Here is a 19,381-nt window from a genome sequence, read left to right as displayed (position 1 = left end):
GAAAAATAGGCAGCAAGATTAAAAACATGAACAATGTTTAATGGTAAAATGCTAAATTTTTTAATTGAAGTGGGCAGTTTTTGGCATCGATATCATTATCGATACAAGCAAGGGCGTAGATTACGCGGAGGACGTGTCCCCCCCACTTTTAATATCACGTAAATTCGTCCCCCGCACTTTTTCGGGCAAGTGTGTTCGCATAGAGGTCTTCAAGAGCCGGTGTGAATAAATATAGATTTAAATTCAAAGAGACAGGATAGTCTGTGCATGATCTGATGTTTTATTCAGACCCAGAATAAGGCGAGATGAACATCGCTGAGCACTAAACACTCCGTGCAGTGTCTTTTTCATTCACACTCGTAGCCGGAGGGCGCTCTCGTGCAGAAAGTCGTATGAGGAAATTCCTAATATGAACAAAAGCGTCCAGCTATTGCTGTATGAAAACAGTTGTTTTCAGAAAAACAGAAACATTTCAAATTTTTCAGAAACGTTTTCTGTCCCCCTCACTTCTGAAATGATGGCTACGCCCCTGGATACAAGTATTCAGAGATATTATATATATACACAAACTACCGTTCAAAAGTTTGGGATCAGTAAGACTTGTAATGTTTTTTAAAGAAGCCTCTTTCTCATCGAGGCTGCATTTATTTGATCAAAAATACAGAAAAAAAACAGTAATCTTGCAAAATGTTATTACAATATAAAATAATGGTTTCTATTTTAATATCCTTTAAAATATAATTTATTTCTGTGATGCAAAGCTGAATTTCCATCAACCATTACTCCAGTATAAAGTGTCACATGATCCTTTAGAAATCATTCTAATATGATGATTTATTATTAGAATTATCAACGTTGGCAACAGTTGTTTTGGAATGGATTTTATTTTTTTGGAAACTGCGATACTTTTTTCAGGATTCTTTGATGAATAAAAAATTCTTTGAAGAATACAAATTTACTGAGCCCAAACTTTTGAACTGTAGAGTATATTGTTAGAAAAAATTTATATTTTAAATAAATGCTCTTCTTTTTAACTTTTTAATCATCAAAGAATCCTGAAAAAATTTATCACGGGTTCCAAAAAAATATTAAGCAGCACAACAGTTTCCAGCACTGAAAATAAATCAGCATATTAGAATGATTTCTGAAGGATCATGTGGCACTTTATACTGGAGTAATGATGCTGAAAATTCAGCTTTGCATCGCAGAAATAAATTACACTTTAAAAAATATAAAAATAGAAAACAGTTATTTGAAAATGTACTATTTCATAATATTACAGTTTTACTGTATATAACAATCAAATAAATGTATAAATATAAAAATATTAATTTGTATTATTGTTCACTTACGTAATGTTTAAAAATATAACATCATTATAAAGTGCTACCTTATTAAAATAGAATTTAATTGCAGTTCATATGATATGGACATGAGTACATATAGAAAAATGTATCTGGTTCTCATTCAATAAGAAACAAAAGTGTCAGAATTCACTCTTTTAATGTATATTTTTATTTTTGCATAATGCAACATTTATAGCCCTTAATAATTAGTAAAACTTTCCAATATAATGTAAAAAAAAATCATATTAAAACTGATATATGAAATACTATAAAAGCAATTTTATACTAAATAGTTGTTTAATAGATTAACCACAACTACAGACATAACTTTTATTTCTTCTTGTCCTCTATTCATATTATTATTTTTTTTTTTTTACAAAATCACTTATTACTACTTATCACAAAATTCCATCAAAATCCTTAATTTGTGTAATTGCAGTCCAGACAAATTGAATCCTCACCCTCGTCTAATGGTGTAGTGCTCATATGTCTGAACTCTTCCTCAAGGCAGGCCAGAGCCAGGCAATCCTCCTCATCCTCATCAGAGTCCTGGAGATCGAGCTGCTCCACGCTCTGGACCTCCATGATCTCCTCAGCAGCACGAGACACTGGCCAACGAGTCCCGGCACTCAGGGGCCGAGAAGAGATGGGAGAACATCTGCTTATGGTGCCTAAAAAAGAATAATAAGAGCTGAATGAGATTATGAGAGCTGCTAAATAACACACCCTCTGACTTGAGGAATCATTCATGTCAGCATGAGTTACACATCAAAGTTGAATAATTATGGTTAGTGGTTTGTACAGATCTCTAACGCCAAGTATGAGCAACAGTAATAGTGATGGTTGCCTACAGTTATACTACTAATAACTGTGACTAAAGATAATTAGAGAGATGATGGGAAAGGCAAAGAGAGAGATGAAAAGCACACACAGAAAGACAGCGCTGGGATTGACGGCTTAAGTTAGCGGGGTCAGTATTATTTACTGTCACACGCTGGCCTAATCAGCTTCTATGCTCTCTGATCCAGCAAATCACAATAACACACTTACACACTTCTCTCTCCTCCATGTGACTTTTTTCATTATATTCCCTAGTTTCTTCTTGTCTTGTGTGATCTTTCTGTTGCTGATAGTGAAGTGTACGCCTCTATGTTCACCGAGCAGCACTCAGCTAACATTACAGTAGTGGTGAGGAAAGTGATTCACACTTTTTAATCTTTTGAATCAGTTCAGTTTAGTGACTCATTCTGTAGGTTACATCATTACACCAGTGAATAAAACGGGGAGTCGATCGAATGATTTACTCATCAGATTCCTTCAAAAACAGTGTTTAAGTATCATAAGCATACTCATCATGAATCATATCAGCAGATATACTATTTTGTCAACTTGTGGGATTTATCAAGCAATAAAAAGACATCTATAGGTGAAAGAAATGGATTACTAGTCATTTATTAAGGTGATATAACTCAACTCTTCAAAAGTTTGGGTTGTGTAACATTTTTGAGAGAAGTCTCTTATGCTCACCAAGACTGCATATTTGATAAAAAAAAAAAATACAGTAAAAACAATTATATTGTGAAATATTATTACAATTTAAAATAATTTCATAATTTTAAAAAATATAATTTATTACTCTGATGCAAAGCTGAATTTTCAGTATGCTGATTTGCTGCTAAAGAAACATGTTTTTATTATTATTATTATCATTGTTGAAAATGGCTTAATATTCTAGTATTTCTTTCAGGATTCTTTGATGAACAGCCTTTATTGGGAATAGAAACATTTTGTAACATTATAAAACTCTTTACTGTCACTTTTGATCAATTTAATGCATCCTTGCACAAAATTATTATTTCATATATTTGAACAGTACTGCAGAAGCTAATAAGAATGATTCATTGACTGAAAAAGATATATTTAAAAACCGAGTAGTGAAATGCCCAGGTGACATAGCAGGAGAGATCATGTATTAGCTGATACCACTCCCCACGATTTGGGCTCGGGAGGCCGACGGCTTTGAGTATCCTCTGATGCAAAAGGCCCAATCTAGCGTTTCGAACCTGACACAAGTATATGAGATATACAGAGAATGAACGGGAGAGAGAGAGAGAGAGAGAGAGAGAGAGAGAGAGAGAGAGAGAGAAAAGCAGGCAAGAGAGCATGGACGGATATCTGACGCTTTGATTTCCACCAGCCGAAATCACAGCTGTCATGCTGTTAACCAGATTATTTTTCCCTCCTCTGCAGACCTGCAAGTGATGAGCCGAGAGACAGAGAGGAAGACGTGTCGAGAGGAAGAGAAAGCACGAGCTAGCTAGCTGAGCTGAGCCGAGAGATTGAGGAGCGCGCCGTTGGCCACGTTCCCTGCACAAACACAGTAATCTCTTTATGAAACCTCAGCCGCGTGTGCTGGCGCAGAAAGCTCAGGAATCAGCTCGGCTTTAATTACGCGCGTGAGCCAATAAATCACGCCGCGGCCGAGCGTCGGCACGACTCTTCTACAGCCATGTTATTGATGTCCCGTTGGCCTTAACGCCGTGTCCGAAGGGTTGGCCGAGGCTCTCTGTAAATGATCCTTTAGTAACGGCAAAGATGCAACATCAGACCGGCTCAACATTTTAAACAAAGATTTAGTCGAACAAGTCTGGATTAAGTCTGAACACAGAAGGGATATTAAGGAGAGATGAAGGTTTTATTTTACTCAGACCAATACCCTGATTTGGGAAATACGATTGATAGCTTCAATTAAATTATGCACTGATCAAATGTGACAGTAAAGACATTTATAACGTTGCAAAAGATTTCTATTTTTCAAATGCTGTTTTTTTTTACTTTCTGTTCATTAAAGAATCTTGAAGAAACACTATTAATCAGCACAACTATTTTGAACATTGATAATAAGAAGAAATGTTTCTTGAGCAGCAAATCAGCAAAATTCAGCTTAATCAATTCACAGAAATAAATTACATTTTAAAATGAAGAGTTAATTTGCAAAAAACGATAACTCCATTTTTATTTTCAGAAATCGCGTTTTTTTTATTGCGCATTCCAAGTAATATCAATCAAACTGCAGTTGGGTTGTTTTGATTAAGTAATAATAACTTAAACAAATACAGGTAATTTACAAAATTTAAGTTAATTGAAAGTATGTTTTTTTTACTTATTAAAAGTTAGTTTTTTGGCAAAAGCAGATAACTCCACATTTCATGTTTTATCTTAAAAAAAACACTGGTTTAATCTTTGTAATCTCCTCAGATGACAATGTAGATGCCTGACAAACGTTGTTGTTGTTGTGATCATAAACTGTATGGATGTGATTACACGCAATACACTGAGCTTGTAACGCGCTGCTTTTGCACAGTTCCGTGAAAACGTTTCAGCTTTTATTTTCCTTTTTCGCCCTGAAGAAGATATCACAGGTTCATCAAGTTTGTCAAAATTATCCATCCTCGATCACTTTTAGTCAGCTTTGACGAAACTCCTCTCGTCTCAGCTAGCACGTCTTTTCAAAGTGAAAGTAGCCTTGTCACCTGACCTGAATACAGCGCGCTGATTCGCAAAAATGGACTTATCGGCTTCTGTTCAAAAACAACAATGGCGCTTGTCGGGTTCTGCAGTAAAACGTGAACTTGCGATGCCTTGAAAGTGGACAAAACCGGCTTTTTTGACAAAACGTGTTTAGTGTTCAGAACGTGCTATATGGGGAGAATAATGCACGGCTCATTTTTCAGTGGCATTTATCAGTTTTTGCAAATAAACTCTTCAAATATATTAAGATAGAAAACAGCTATTTTGAGTTGTAATAATATTTCGCAATATTACTGCATTTTGATCAAATAAATGCAGCCTTGGTGAGCATAAGATACTTCTTTCAAATAGATTTAAAAAAAATCACATTTCTGAATGGTGGTGTATGTCCTATCCCATGTTTTCCAGAATTTCACTTTGTTTTCAAAATGTTTATTTTTGGCCCTTTATTGATAGACAGTCTCAGAGGAGGCATAAAATGATGAGAAACAAGATTTGACACAACATGTCAACAGGAAAGATATTTTCAATGTTTTCTTTTCTGAAAGACTGATATACCAGTATGACATTTACAACAGAAAGAAGTTATATTCTTCACAGCCTTTTTTTCATTCACATCAAATTAAATCTGGTGTTGTACCAGAAATGAAAGCAAATGACCTGAGAAACACAGCCTGTGTGATGACACTCTGCTACGGCCTGGTGTGAGGGGACAAGGGGTGCTACTGATGGGCCGAGCGTTCATCAGCGCAGCGACCAGCTCTTCCTCTGCTTTATGCTGAAGACTGCTGCTGGATCTCCAGGACTCCTGCCCTACAACTACAATTAAAACAAACAATGAGAACCCCACACAGCAAGACAACCATCATCACGTGGTCTTGAAGATAATCCACTATCAAAGCTAACATACAGTTTACTAAAGTAGGTCCATAAGTTATTGTACATCACAGCTCTACATATCAACACTAAACATGTAAACTGTCTAAAAGCATCCCAGTAGATGCAGACATAGATTAAAGGTACTCAACTTCAGAAGGCAAGAGGACCACATTCAAACAAACACAAAAGTTGCAAACGTTTTTTTGTGCCAGTAAATGTAAGTTGGTCCTTCTTTTCAAAAACCTACAAACAGCATTCGTGTGAACACAATGCACCAGTTATCTGACCTCTGCATCCACTTCTCTTCATTACCATCAAGAAAGGCTAAGGTAAGAATTACACTGCTAATATTTTTTTCATGATAAATAGTTAACTTCAACAATACCAGCTGATATTGCACTGCATGCAACATTAAAAATATGCTGCCTCATTTTCATGCAACTTTTGGATGCTAAAAGAAAAAGTAAGGAAATATATTATGCTCAAAGAAAATTAAACCTACTGTATATTTTGGTTCATTAAATGTATGCATTGTTACATCATTTTCATGACATTTATAAAATTTTTCTCCAAAATTGTCATTTTCAATACAGCATTTTTTTTACATTACAATGTTAATGTTAATTTTCAATGTTATTTTATCAGTTTCTATTTTCTATTTTTATTTACATTTTAATGTAAGTTCAAGTTTTAGAGTTTTTGTTGCGTTATATTTATTCATTAGTGCTGTCAAACGATTAATAGCGATTAATCGCATCCAAAATAAAAGATTTAGTTTACATAATATATGAGTGTGTACTGTGTATATTTATTATGTATATATAAATACAAACACATGCATGTATATATTTAAGAAAAATATGTTATGTTTATGTATTAAATATATTTATATATAATATAAAATATAATAATATAAATATATAAATGTATATACATGTAAATATTTTCAAAATATATACTGAATCTGTGTGTATTTATATATACATAATAAATAAAACACAGTACATATACATATATTATGGAAACAAAAACTTTTATTTTGGATGCGATTAATCGCGATTAATCGTTTGACAGCACTAATATTAATACATAAAAATATATAAAAATTACAAAACTCAACAAAATTACTAAAACTTTAATATATACACACACACACACACACACACACACGTTTACACAGTTTTTCTTAATTTGTATTATTTATATATTTTATTTTAGTTATTTTAGTACACGTTAAACTAAAAATTAAACTAATTTATTTTATTTCAAGCAATGATTTTTTTTATGGTTTTAATTTCAGTTTATTTTTTTGTTAACTATAATAACCCTGATTACAGTAATAAGAATTGTGTGGGGCAATGTGCTTAATTTTCATTAGAAATTGTGACCGTGCAAAATATCTTAATGTTAATGCAAATAGGCTTTGTTTTCTTTAAGCAAAATATAATTTCTTATTTATTTCTTTTGATTTTGGTGTGAAATGTGACCCAGGCATGTTCTTGACAGGTTTTAGATACTCACTATTATCATAAGTCACTTGCAGTACACTCTTTACACAGGGACTGATCTAACCTGGGGTTAAGTGACTTTCTCAAGGACACAATAGCATTTCATGGCTCACACATTTTGGGCTTCAAACCAGCAACCGGTAACAAACTCCAAACTTTAGCTGGAAAACCACATGCGCCTGCGACAGCCTGACTTGACATGCAGACAGTGAGCGGTTGAAGGTTAAACATGTGTGCCTTCCATCGCCATCTTAAACGCCTGTTGTAATTAAGGCTTTTTCCAATCGACTGGCCGCTGCTCCTGTCAGTGCATGTCAGGGATTGCAAATGCACAGACAGGCCGATAAAAACGGCTCGACTGTGACAGAGACAAAAAGAGATGGGAAAAGGAAAAGACTGCAGGAAAATGATGGAGGGACTCACCAGCCAATAAAAACAGAGATGACAGAGACAGAACTGAAACCGGGACTTATTTGTCCTCTGTTTTCATTAACCTTGAAGCTCAACGAACCAAACAGATGCTTCATTTTTTTACAGTATATTAGATAAAAAGTGCCTTTTGCATATTTAGTTTCTGCATAATTAAATAACGGCTTTAAATAGAGCTGTTTAAAAAGAAATATTAGTGTTTACAGTCAAGCTAATGGCCTCGCCAAGGTAGCACATTAACACTGTGGAGCTAAAGGATAATGCCAGGAAATGAATGAATGTATAAGAGAGACATCATTTACACTCATCTTTAAGCTAGCAGCTCTCTTCAATGGCCAATCCATCTAAGTATGCAATAATTAGGTATCTAAATAATACGGGCGGCACAAAATGCACTATTAAGAGAGATGGCTGTGGTTTTCATTAAAGCGCGGTCATATATTAGTGTTAGAACCACATAAGCGCTGCATTCCAAATGTCTTATCTCTATTATTAAAGTATAAAGGATGTATTTGTGTTGGGAAAGATGTAAATAGCGCACAGTGGATGTGTTAACTAACACCTAGTATTGCATTTGCAGTAAGTAAGGTTTTAGAGGCATGACTTGTGAGGAGCGTGTACACTACTGTTTTTTGTTGTTTTTTTGTTGCATTAAAATGATCAAACATTTACAAATGTTACAAAAGATTTTTATTTTTAAAAAATGCTGTTTTCTGTTCATCAAAGAACAAAACTATCTCACAAAAATATTAAGCATTAAGCAGCACAACTGTTTCAATATCGATAATAACAATAAATGTTTCTTGAGCAGCAAATCAGCATAGTATAAATGATTTTTGAAAGATCATGTGACACTGAAGACTGGAGCAATGCTGCTGAAAATTCAGCTTTGCATCAAGGAATAAATTACATCTGAAAATATATTCAAATAGACCATAGTTATTTTAAATTGTAAAAATATTTCACAATATTGCTATTTTTTTATACAATAAATGCCGCCTTGGTGAGCATAAGAGACTCCTTTTATAAACATTGAAAAATCTTACCAACCACAAACCTTTAAACAGTAGTGCATATGTTCTTAAAATGGCATCTGATCCATTATGAGGGTTCAGACTTTGTTGATTTCGAGAGTTTCCACAGCAAAATTCATAGTGAAATTGTTAACCTCTGGTCTGTGTCAGATCATGTGGATCTTAACGCAACAGAGCTCTGTCATTTCTAGTAAAATTCATATTAAGCATACTTGTGCTTGCTTGAGTGAAAAGGAGATAATCTGCTGTGAGGTCAGTTCTTACAGTATAATGTGCTGTTTTACTGTAACACTTGAATATTATGAGCCTTACTGTGGTGTAGACAATGTTTCATGTCTCTATGAATGTCATTAAGGCATCTTGACTCAACAGTCTCAGGTGTACTATGCACAAAAATGTCAGGAGCTTCCTCAAAATGGCAGGCTCCAAGCTGATTGACTGATTTTATAGAATTTTTACTTGTTTTATCTTGCTGTATATTGCCCTCTAATCCTCAGAAATATATGGCTTTGTTTTGCCAGAACTTTATTTTGCTTCTCTACATACCTAGTGAACTCCCTGTGTGGTTCTGCTCTTCTCTAGAGCTTTGCGCTGGAACTGGGCTGGGCTGCAGGACTCCGGGGTCCAGTCCCAAAGTCAGGATCCCCTCTAGGTCTTGGTACTGCCCCGGCTGGATGTCCTGTCGCTGGGCTACAGAATGAATGGCCTGTGCAAGAGAAGAAACATAGTTAGAAACAACATCAGTCATTAGTGGGTCAATGACATGGCACGAATGTCATAAAAAAAATAAAATTGCACGAATTACATAAAAATGCAATTTATACAGACAATGACTTGAATACGTCTCTTAAATGTTGAATACGTTTCAATTTTTGCATTAAGATTCATTTAACATTTCTGTCAGGCTTAAAGTTAAAAAATGTCTGGATGGTAATTGTTGTGAGATCATGATAAATAATAAATAACTAAGAAAAAATTAATCAAAAGGCTAAAATTGTAATGATCTGCTATCATTCACGTTGATCTTGGTGCCATATACGCTAACCTTCAAAAGTTTAAGGTCAGAAAGACGTTTTAATGTTTTTGGAAGAAGTCTTTTATTTTCACCAAGACTGCAGTTTTAGTATTTGCAGTAGACTGAAGTTTGAGTAATTTTTCTTTCTTTTTTACATTATATTGGTAAGTTTGATTAATTATTAAGGGCTATTAATATTGCATTATGCAAAATATATATTAAAAGAGCTAATTCTGAAACTGCTGTTTGTTACTGAATAAGAACCAAATTAATTATTTTATATACTGTATATCTACTCATATCATATATCCATGTCATATGGTGTCATGCAATGAAATTCTATTTTATTACAGTAACACTTTCACCAAGCAACACACTCGTCAAGGCTGCATTTAAAACAAAATACAGTAAAATCAGTAATATTGTAAAATATTATTACACTTTAAAACAACTTCTTTCTATTTGAATATTAATTTATTTCTGTGATGAAAAGCTGAATTTTCAGCATCATTACTCCATTCTTCAGTGTTACGTGATTCTTCAGAAATCATTCTAATTTGCTGTATGGTATTTGTGCACAATAAACTTTTCATATTATTATCAATGCTGAAAACAGTTGTGCTGCTTAATATACCAGGATATATTTTTCAGGATTCTTTAATGGAGACATATTATGCCCCTTTTTACAACATGTAATATAAGTCTATGGTGTCCCCAGAATGTGTCTGTGAAATTTCAGCTCAAAATACTCCACAGATCATTTATTATATCATTTTGAAAATGCCTATTTTGAGTGGAAGCAGAAATGTGCTGTTTTTCTGGACTGGCTCTGTCAATGCAAATGAGCTGCTTCTCCCCGCCCCCTTTTCCAGAATAGAGCTGCGCCATTACAGCTCCTACCTGCTAAAAAACATCTGTTTTGGTTCTGATTATCATGTTTATCGCACTGAAATCATGCGTTTTAAACCATATGAGTTTAAACTTCTTATATACAGTTTTCTGAGTGCACACATCCGAAGCACACGCACAGAAAGCGGCTGTCACAGCATGTGAGTACTAAACTAAGTTCTCATTCACACACAGGTTTACATTAAAAACACACGAGTTACAAAAAACAGTCGATTATGTCTGTGAAGGTAAACAGCTGGGAAATAAATCACATGTTTATTTTAGATCTGTGTGGCAGCAGCAATATACAGTAAATAAATCAATAAATACACTGCTCTCTTGTCTCCTCTGAGGCTGGGACTGTAAATAGTGTTTAGGTGCAGCCAATGACAGAACAGTTAGCATGTTTTGCTCAAACTTTCGTCATGGCATTAGAACTAATATACTGTTGTCACTTGCGAAAACACAATAATGGCGCCGTGGGTGTAAACGTACAGATTAAGGGGCGGTAATATTACGCCCCATTCACACAGGGCATCGGCGTCAACGCCTCTCATTTACTTTGAATGGAGTGACGTCAAGCGTTGCCGAAATTAATTGTGGGTCCGTCGCGTCACGTCGTGTCTGTTGCTCACGGCAGAAGTTGAAAACTTTTCAACTTTTCAAGCGCCAACACAGGCACAACACAAGCCAATCAGATCGTCTTACGCAAATACCCTGGTGCAGACGCTAGCCAATCACGTTCATGCAACACCAGAAAACTAATGTGATTGGCTGTTGTCACTATGATGGTCGCGTCAGCACCAAGCTTCAGAAACGCCCTCCATCAAGCGTCGACGCTGATGCCCATGCCCCGTGTGAATGTACCGATATAATAAGATTCCTTTGCCACGTCACCAAGGGAGCAAAATCAGACGCGCTCGTTTTTTCAGACGCTTGCCGAAAAAGGCTTACCAAAACAAAGTTACTGTGTTAATTTTTTTCATGTTTCCTTGGTTGGTAGATGCACTGGGGACCTGATTATAGCACTTAAAACCTGGAAAAGCCCGATTTTCATGGTATGTCACCTTTAATGAATAGAAAGTTCAAAAGAACAGCATTTATTTTCAATTTTGTAACAACGTAAACATTTTTACTGTCACCTTTGATCAGTTTAATGCATCCTGGCTAAATAAAAGTATTAATTTTGTTTAAAGGAATACAACTAGTGCTCTCTACCTGTTTATGGTCATCTTTTGCTCACTTTTGGACATTTAAGCACACATTTTCTCTCTCTCTCTCTCTCTCTTTTACGCAGGTTAAATTATGCCAAATTTAATTTGTCAATTTCAGATGGAGCACACAGACAGACAGAAATCTTTTTAAAAGAAAAAAAATCATATTTTTAAACTGAAATGAAATGAGAAACAATTATGATTTGATTGAGTCCCAGTCAGTGTCCTTTAAGTGGAAAATGAGGTAGGGGAAAAGAATCGGCGGGTGGTAATTAAGGACACAAATTTTCTGATCGCCAGACAAAAGAGCAGATATAAGGCCGCTTTCTGATCAGACATTTAATTTCAGGTGTTTAATATAATTCATTTTCTTTTCTCTCTTTCTGTTATGCCATTAAACTCTGATAGTCAATTTGCAGCCGACTTGACAGCTCTGTTTCCTCTTGCCCCTCATCAGCTGAGTAGTCTTTGTCTTTTCCTGCTATTACCTCTAACACAGCATGAAATCTACAATTAAATCACATAGGAGTAATATCTAATTGATCAAGTGTTTAGTATATGAGAGTTTCCAGCAAGGCCATTCAGTATGAACTAAAGAATTAATTTCATTGTTCTCATACTCTGTTTTTTATATAATATTTCCAGCAGAGTCTGTGAAAGCCCATGTTTTTCACTATATCAGTGGCTGCATTTCCATCTTCATAAAATCCATAGACTAACAAAAGTTTGTGAACAAAGATTTTTTTTAAATAAATTAATATTTTTCTCAGCAAGGATGCATTAAATGGATCAAAGGCGACTGTAAAGACATTTATAATGTTAAAAAAGATTTATATTTCAAATAAATGTGGCTCTTTTGAACTTTCTATTCATCGAATAATCCTGAAAAAGAATGTATCATGGTTTCCACACAAAAAAATATAAATATGGAGATATTTCAACATTGATAATAATAAGGAATATTTTTGACAAGCAAATCAGCATTTATATAATACTATTTCACAGTTTTTACTGTATTTTTGATTAAATTAAGGCGGACTTGGTGAGTATAAGAGACTTATTTTAAAAAATATTTAAAAAACAAACTTGTTGTGTATTAACTGGTCTAATAGTGGGTTATGGGTAACCTGATTCAAGTAACTGAGGTTGAAGATTCTAAAGGTCTCTGATCACCTGAGAAGATCCTGTAAAAAGGTCTGGTTCTGTGTTGTCGTTTTCTGACTTTGAGAGGTTTGTGAAAGTGAAATGAGGCTCTGCCGGAGGGGTCGTGGTGGGGCACGGAGAGGAAAAGCCATTCTTTTGTTCTTCTGCATCTGTGATTCGTCTCAGTTCTTCATCAGATGAGTCTTCTTCACTGGGCACCAGGCAAGCATCTTCACCTGTCATTTCCTCTTCTGAATCTGAACAGTGACAAATAGTGAGAGAGGAGAAACACTGAGGACAGGAGGAGAGAAAACATCGAGGCAGAAAGGAGACGGCCGGCAGTGAGGATGCAAACGCACACCCTTATCTAACGCTCGCAGCGAGCCGCCTGGACATGGTCTAGCAGAGCTTGTGTGTTTCTCTTCCCTGCTTCCCGTCTGCTGCCTCCTGCATTAATAATGCTGATCCTACACAGCTTGAAGTTTCCATCACTCTGCTAGTCAGCAAATACTGCAGAAGCAACCGCTGTGTGAATGAAGGCTGATGTCTACACTGGTGTTTTCTCATCATCTTTACTCTCTGATGCAGATGTGCTAGACCCCAAGGGATGGTGGAAATCAGGTTTTTGTCATTTAGGAGCTGTTTTTTAATGTTTATCGAACAGCTCTTTGGAATACTTGATTTGGATTTGTCAATCATGCATTCGACTGTCAAATATTTTTGTACAAAGATGATAAACTGCATAATTGTCCTACACATCTTATATCCTTCATAGCACTGCACTTGTTTCATGTCTCTGTTGTCACTCCTTCTCCTCTTTATTCTCAAATAATACAAATATTTAAGCTCTAATTTATAATTCATGTCATACTTATCTATATCTATATCTATATATATATATATATATGTTCTAGCAAATATTATTATAGTATTAATATTTTGTATTGACAAAAAAAACTTTGTCTTGATGAACTTTTTATTATCTAGCTATTACATTTTAAATTATTCTCAAAATTAATTATTTATTTTTTTGTACATTGGTGTCTTTTACCATATTGATGTTGCCATCATTTTATCAAATCAATAAACCAGTGTTACTGTGTTTTCCCCTTGATTAAATGTTAAAGGCTTTACATTTAGCTGAAAAATACCCCTCAAACATGGTAAAAACACTGTAATGCACAGCTTTGAGTGGTATATTGGTTTTAAAAATATTTAAACTGCTATTAATTACATAGGAAACAGTCTTCATCACTCACAAACACTTTTGAAGGATCATTATAAACACAGTGGCACAAGCACATCATGGAAGACAAACAAAATTGCAATTAGATGCAGCTAACTAATATTTTCAATGTTCCGACAGCTTCAATTCTAATTTACCAACAGAAATCATACTAACCTGACATGTTTAGCTGTAAGGAGAACATTGTGGTTTTGGGTGACCTCCGTGAGCCTTTTAACCATTTAGAGGCCGGAGGTGAACGATGACCCTCAGTATGAGAAGATTCGCCCCTCGGCATAGAGGAACTGAAGGAGTCATAGATAGGCATAGTAGATATACTTCTATCTGAGACTAATCCAGACTGTGATGATTCTCTACGTGACAGCTTTAATGAAGGAACTGCAGCGCTTGGCGAAGTGATGGCACATTCTGGAGACAGCTGAGCTAATTTCGGTTCAGAAACAGGTGTTGAATGAGCAGGTCTGGATTGGACTGGGTTTACTGGAGAAGAAACTGATCTAGACCTTGGGGACGGAGAATCTGGAGGTTTTGGACTTTGTTTAGAGATGAGAAAAGCAGGAGAATGACATCGAGAAGACCGAACAGATGGTATTCCACCAGGAGAGAGGCTGCCAGTGGAAATATGGTCCTCAAAGCCTGGGAGAGTTTGATTTAATTTGGTTTTTGGGAGTGAAGGAGATGATGTTGGCAGAAGCTCTGAGGATTTGTCCTGCTGTGCTGCAGAAGATCTCGTCCATGGGCTTGGTTTTGGAGAGTCACTGAGTTCCACTTTCTGGCCTCCTGTTCGTGAATTTGACAGAAAGGATTCTGAGGCAGTCGACAGGTGCTGTGATCTCTGAAGCCTCGTCTGAAGTGGAGAAAAGCCTTCTGATCTTGGCAATAATGACAAAGATTGTTCAGCCTCTTGAGACGGCAGCCACATCTCAGGAGAAGAGTTTATCTTTATGTCAGAATTACATTCACCGACGGATGCTTTGGTCATCTCGGAGAAGCACGGTGTGAAAGGCAAAACCGAATATCCAAAATCTCCTACATTGCCAACAGCTGCAAACCTTAAGGAAGAAAACAGACATGCATATATAACATCTAACAACTTACACCCATAGTTAACAGCCTTATTTTAAGTCTAGTTGTGGCTGATATAAATGTAAATGTCAAGATGACACTGTATTTGTGTCAGTTCTGAGTTGAGGAAAAACACAGCTACTTCAGTTATATTGTTGTTTCAAGACTGTGAACTTTTCTGTCGCTTCCTTTCAAAAAGTCTCGGGTTTTCGCCTTGATCTTGTCGTTCTTACATTTTGCTCTCATTTCCCTGCTTGACTCCAAAGGATCTGTACATTGTAGCGTCTTCAACCATCTGGAAAAATTAAAGTGACAAAAAAATGAAACAAAACAAACAATGACAGAAGAAATTGGAGAAGACAAGAATGACAAGTGCAAGGAAACATCACTGAGGAGTCATTAGCTGGCTATCGCCCAGTAGTCCATTACAGAAACTAGGGTGGTGGGGTTCCGAATTACCTCATCTAACTCTACGACGCTTAAACAGGATTCTGCAGGGCTGTCCGCTTTCCCAGTATCCTCAGCAGGAGCGACCGTGAAGAGAGATGTAAAGTATTTATGCAGCTCCATCCGCTCTGCTGCAAATCAGAGATGCAGTAAAACAGATTTATGTTAAGAGTTAAACTGAAATTAAATCAGCTCAATGATCAGTATGAATGTATTTATACATAATACAGAGTGACAGATATCTACATTTATATTTCAGTCCGTGCCCTGTGTATTTTTTCAAGACATTAAATAAAAAATGTTGCCTATTTATTTTCTGAATAAATACCCCATCTGTGCATAATTAATTCATGCATATCACTTAAAGAAAGAAAATGTTTTCATAATATTTCAAAATACACTACTGTTTAAAGATTTGGTGTCAGTCAGATTTGAATACTTTTAACAAAATTAAAGAGATTTTTTTTAAATAAATGCAATACTTTTTAATATTTATTCAATTTTTTAAAAAATTTAAAAAAACTTTCTACTCATCAAAAAAAAAATCACTGTTTTTCAGTTACTGTTTTTACTATATTTTTGACCAAATAAATGCAGCAAATAAATTAAGACTTTTAGATGGTGGAGTATAACAAATTTCCAACTTTGAAATAATGTGGGTTTTTCTTCTGATAAAGTAAACAAGGCTGTGGACATCGGGGGGAAAATAACAGAAACAATTATTTAATGATCTTACTAAATTCTTGCCACATATTCTTTTCAGCATAAAAAATGATTTCAACTTAAAAACTTTCAGGGCTGCGTTTCTCGATCTTAGCGCTTAAGAGCATTTTCAACGAGTCATTTTTATGAACGTATGTTATAGTTTCACGTGTGTTTCCCAAAATGCACTTAACACAATCGCACGTAGCCCTGCTTTAAGTGCTACTTAGGAGTCGCTATCCGTTTGTCAAGTCCTGAAATGTCAATTTATAGAATGGCTCGTAACTGTAGTACACGCTTGTTTATTGAAATGTTAACCTAATGCTGCGTTCCAGACAGCTCAGATATAACATAATATAATTAGGGCTGCCCCCTAATAGTCGACTAACCGTTAATCGACCAGAAGAGGCTTCGATCAAAAAAATTTTAGTCGCAGAAAAAAAAAAATCCACATTGGCAAAGTCACGCAGATCTTTGACGGCTGATGGTAATACAATACATCCGGCAGGACATCCAAACGCTCGCCTATCAATCATCCACCACAAATATGGCTTATCATCTGAAATATGTAATTATTAGCAACTTTACATGGCCGCTCAATCTAATGTTAACCTAGAGAAATGTCTGCTATTCAAGTGTCTGTGTGGAAGCTGAACATTAGCGCTCACTGCAGGACAGATGGAGGCGCCGGGGCGCTCACTTGCTCTTAAAATAGGCTACTCCGTAATTTTTGGTCATACAGATAAGAGTAATACATCTTTCAAATCTGTAAAGACTCTTTGTTTATTTGTGTGCACTCACAATAACAACAAAACACGCTTTTGTAAAATAATGACAGCAAACAGGATGCGCTTTCTGCCATCTCGGTCTGTGAACTTGAGCGCGAAACTCTGTGTATATCTTTGCCTTACAGACATTAAAATATATCTATAGAGAGTGAAATGTCTACTTTCAAATGAACCAATTCAAATGGAAAACAAATATTCTCAGATTATGTAATCCGTGTGAAACATGCACACAGGCGCATCACTACTGCGGAGATGACGAGTCGGTGTCGACGAGTTAATCTCTTAGACCAAAACAAAGAAAGCACTTGTTTATCTGTGAATTATTAAAATGTTAATGCAGCCTCCGTACCGTTTTTCCCTGACACATACATAATCATAGTTTCATAGTGCCGAAATTTGCACCCTGCCAGATTATGCACCCCCTAGTATTGGTAGGTTTAGGAGTAGGTGTGGAGGAGGGGTTAGGATTAGGGGTGGGGTTGGGATTAGGCAATCAGGTAGCGACTTCAACGAGGGGGTGCATAATCTGGCAGGGGTGCAGAATTCGGCACAACACTGGTGCGCTGTGGCAAGCTTTATGCGTGTGCTTGAGCGCTTATTAGGCTTTGAAGGCAATTAAAGGCTCATTATAATGATTTAAATGGTGTATTAATAAACGTGCGATTAGTCGACTAATGCTTAAAATGAACGACTACTAGTCGACCAGAAAAATCTTTAGTCGAGGGCAGCCCTAAATATAATAGGCCTATAATATAATATAATATAATATTAATTTACTATATATAATAATATACATTATAGTAGTTATATAATATCTGTAGAGACATTATTTCCGAGTCCAATACATTGGTTTTTGTGCACGTTAGTAAGTCATTGACAGATCGGAAAGGAAATCTGGCGATTGTCCTGCAGGTGTCTTCTTACGATGCACTTAGGGCTTTACGATTACTCCAGAGCACTCGTAGATATACGATGATTTACAAGTGCTACTTAAGTTACGATGCTTTTGGGAAACAGACCGTAAAATTAAGATTTAAAAAATGTCACATTACAAAAGTGAAATGATTTGTGAATGTTGTGTCATGTTTTTAAATGCAGGCTGAATCAAGAAAAGCTGTTGACAGACTGAACAGGTAATGACCAAACAGCAGAATCCAAATCAGACGAACCACCAGAAAGACGGCTTTGCATTCGAAAAAGTGACAGAAAAGTGTTTTGGGCGTGAGCACCATGGAGACGGGCTTTAGAAAAGATGCGACAGGCTCGGGCTGGTGCCGATGAAGAGAGACGGCGCTCATCATGGGGCTGTTTGGGAAAAGCTAAAGGTGGTCAGTTCTTTGACAGCTGTGATCAACTGGCCTCCCAGCAGCACCTAGAAACTTCTCTCAATCAGCTGTCGGAGTGCTCTGTCAGACCATCGCCATCCCTCCAGTGTAATAAGAGCTCTGTGATTACCCTTCAGGGACGCAGTGATGGATCCGAGCTGCCGGCTGAGAGAGAAAAGCTGCCCACTGCAGTGACTCTTACAACTCATTTCTCCAACTTTTTGGAGAGAGTGTACTTGTACGGGTCTACGTGAATCGCAGCATGTACATGACCGGTCACCCACTATTCCTTATCATCCTCTGTCCAAGTTTCCAGTGACAAAAATATATATAAAAATGTTTTGAAATATCAATCCTATTTTGAGGGAGAGTTCACATTTACTAACTGATGACGGTAGCCATTGACTTGGCTAGCCATTGACTACTGTAACGAGAGGGGCGGGGCCGAGAGCCGTGGGAACAGAGCGAGGCCGGTGGAGTAATTGCGAATGCGCGACACCTGCGCCACTCACCGGTCTCGAGTCTCACGGAGGAGCTCCGGAAGGATACAAAGGAGGAGTGACGACAGGGAAAGACGAGAGAGGACCAGGCCTGGAGCTTATTTTGTGTTTTGGTTTTGTTTGTGCGCGACAGTCGTCCGCGAGGGGCTGTCGCGCTATTTTGAGTTTATTTTATTATTAAAGTTTGTTTAAATGTTCGCCGGTTCCTGCCTCCTTCTTCCCGACCTACAAACTACGTTACATTGGTGCCGAAACCCGGGAGGAAGGAGGGGCACGCTGCCAGAGATCCCTCGCCGCTGGGGTGAGTCCGCGGTGCCATCG

At 36.5% G+C, this 19,381-nt stretch overlaps 1 protein-coding gene across 1 annotated transcript in view; it reads right to left on the bottom strand.

The window, feature by feature from the left end:
- Nucleotides 1-1,696: 1,696 nt before the first annotated feature.
- Nucleotides 1,697-19,381, bottom strand: part of LOC107561068 (uncharacterized) — a 66,731-nt gene continuing 49,046 nt past the window's right edge. The window contains exons 13-19 of the mRNA XM_016245410.1: nt 15,758-15,876; nt 15,532-15,593; nt 14,390-15,285; nt 13,018-13,244; nt 9,274-9,433; nt 5,538-5,696; nt 1,697-2,017 (exon numbers count right to left, since the gene is read on the bottom strand). Coding sequence (XP_016100896.1) covers nt 1,767-2,017; nt 5,538-5,696; nt 9,274-9,433; nt 13,018-13,244; nt 14,390-15,285; nt 15,532-15,593; nt 15,758-15,876 — 1,874 coding nt within the window. The 3' untranslated portion in view covers nt 1,697-1,766. The remainder of the gene's footprint in view (nt 2,018-5,537; nt 5,697-9,273; nt 9,434-13,017; nt 13,245-14,389; nt 15,286-15,531; nt 15,594-15,757; nt 15,877-19,381) is intronic.

Source organism: Sinocyclocheilus grahami, unplaced genomic scaffold (assembly GCF_001515645.1).
Source record: "Sinocyclocheilus grahami isolate Dianchi unplaced genomic scaffold, SAMN03320097.WGS_v1.1 scaffold756.1, whole genome shotgun sequence".
Taxonomy (NCBI): domain Eukaryota; kingdom Metazoa; phylum Chordata; class Actinopteri; order Cypriniformes; family Cyprinidae; genus Sinocyclocheilus; species Sinocyclocheilus grahami.
This window is presented reverse-complemented; position numbering and strand designations above follow the sequence as displayed.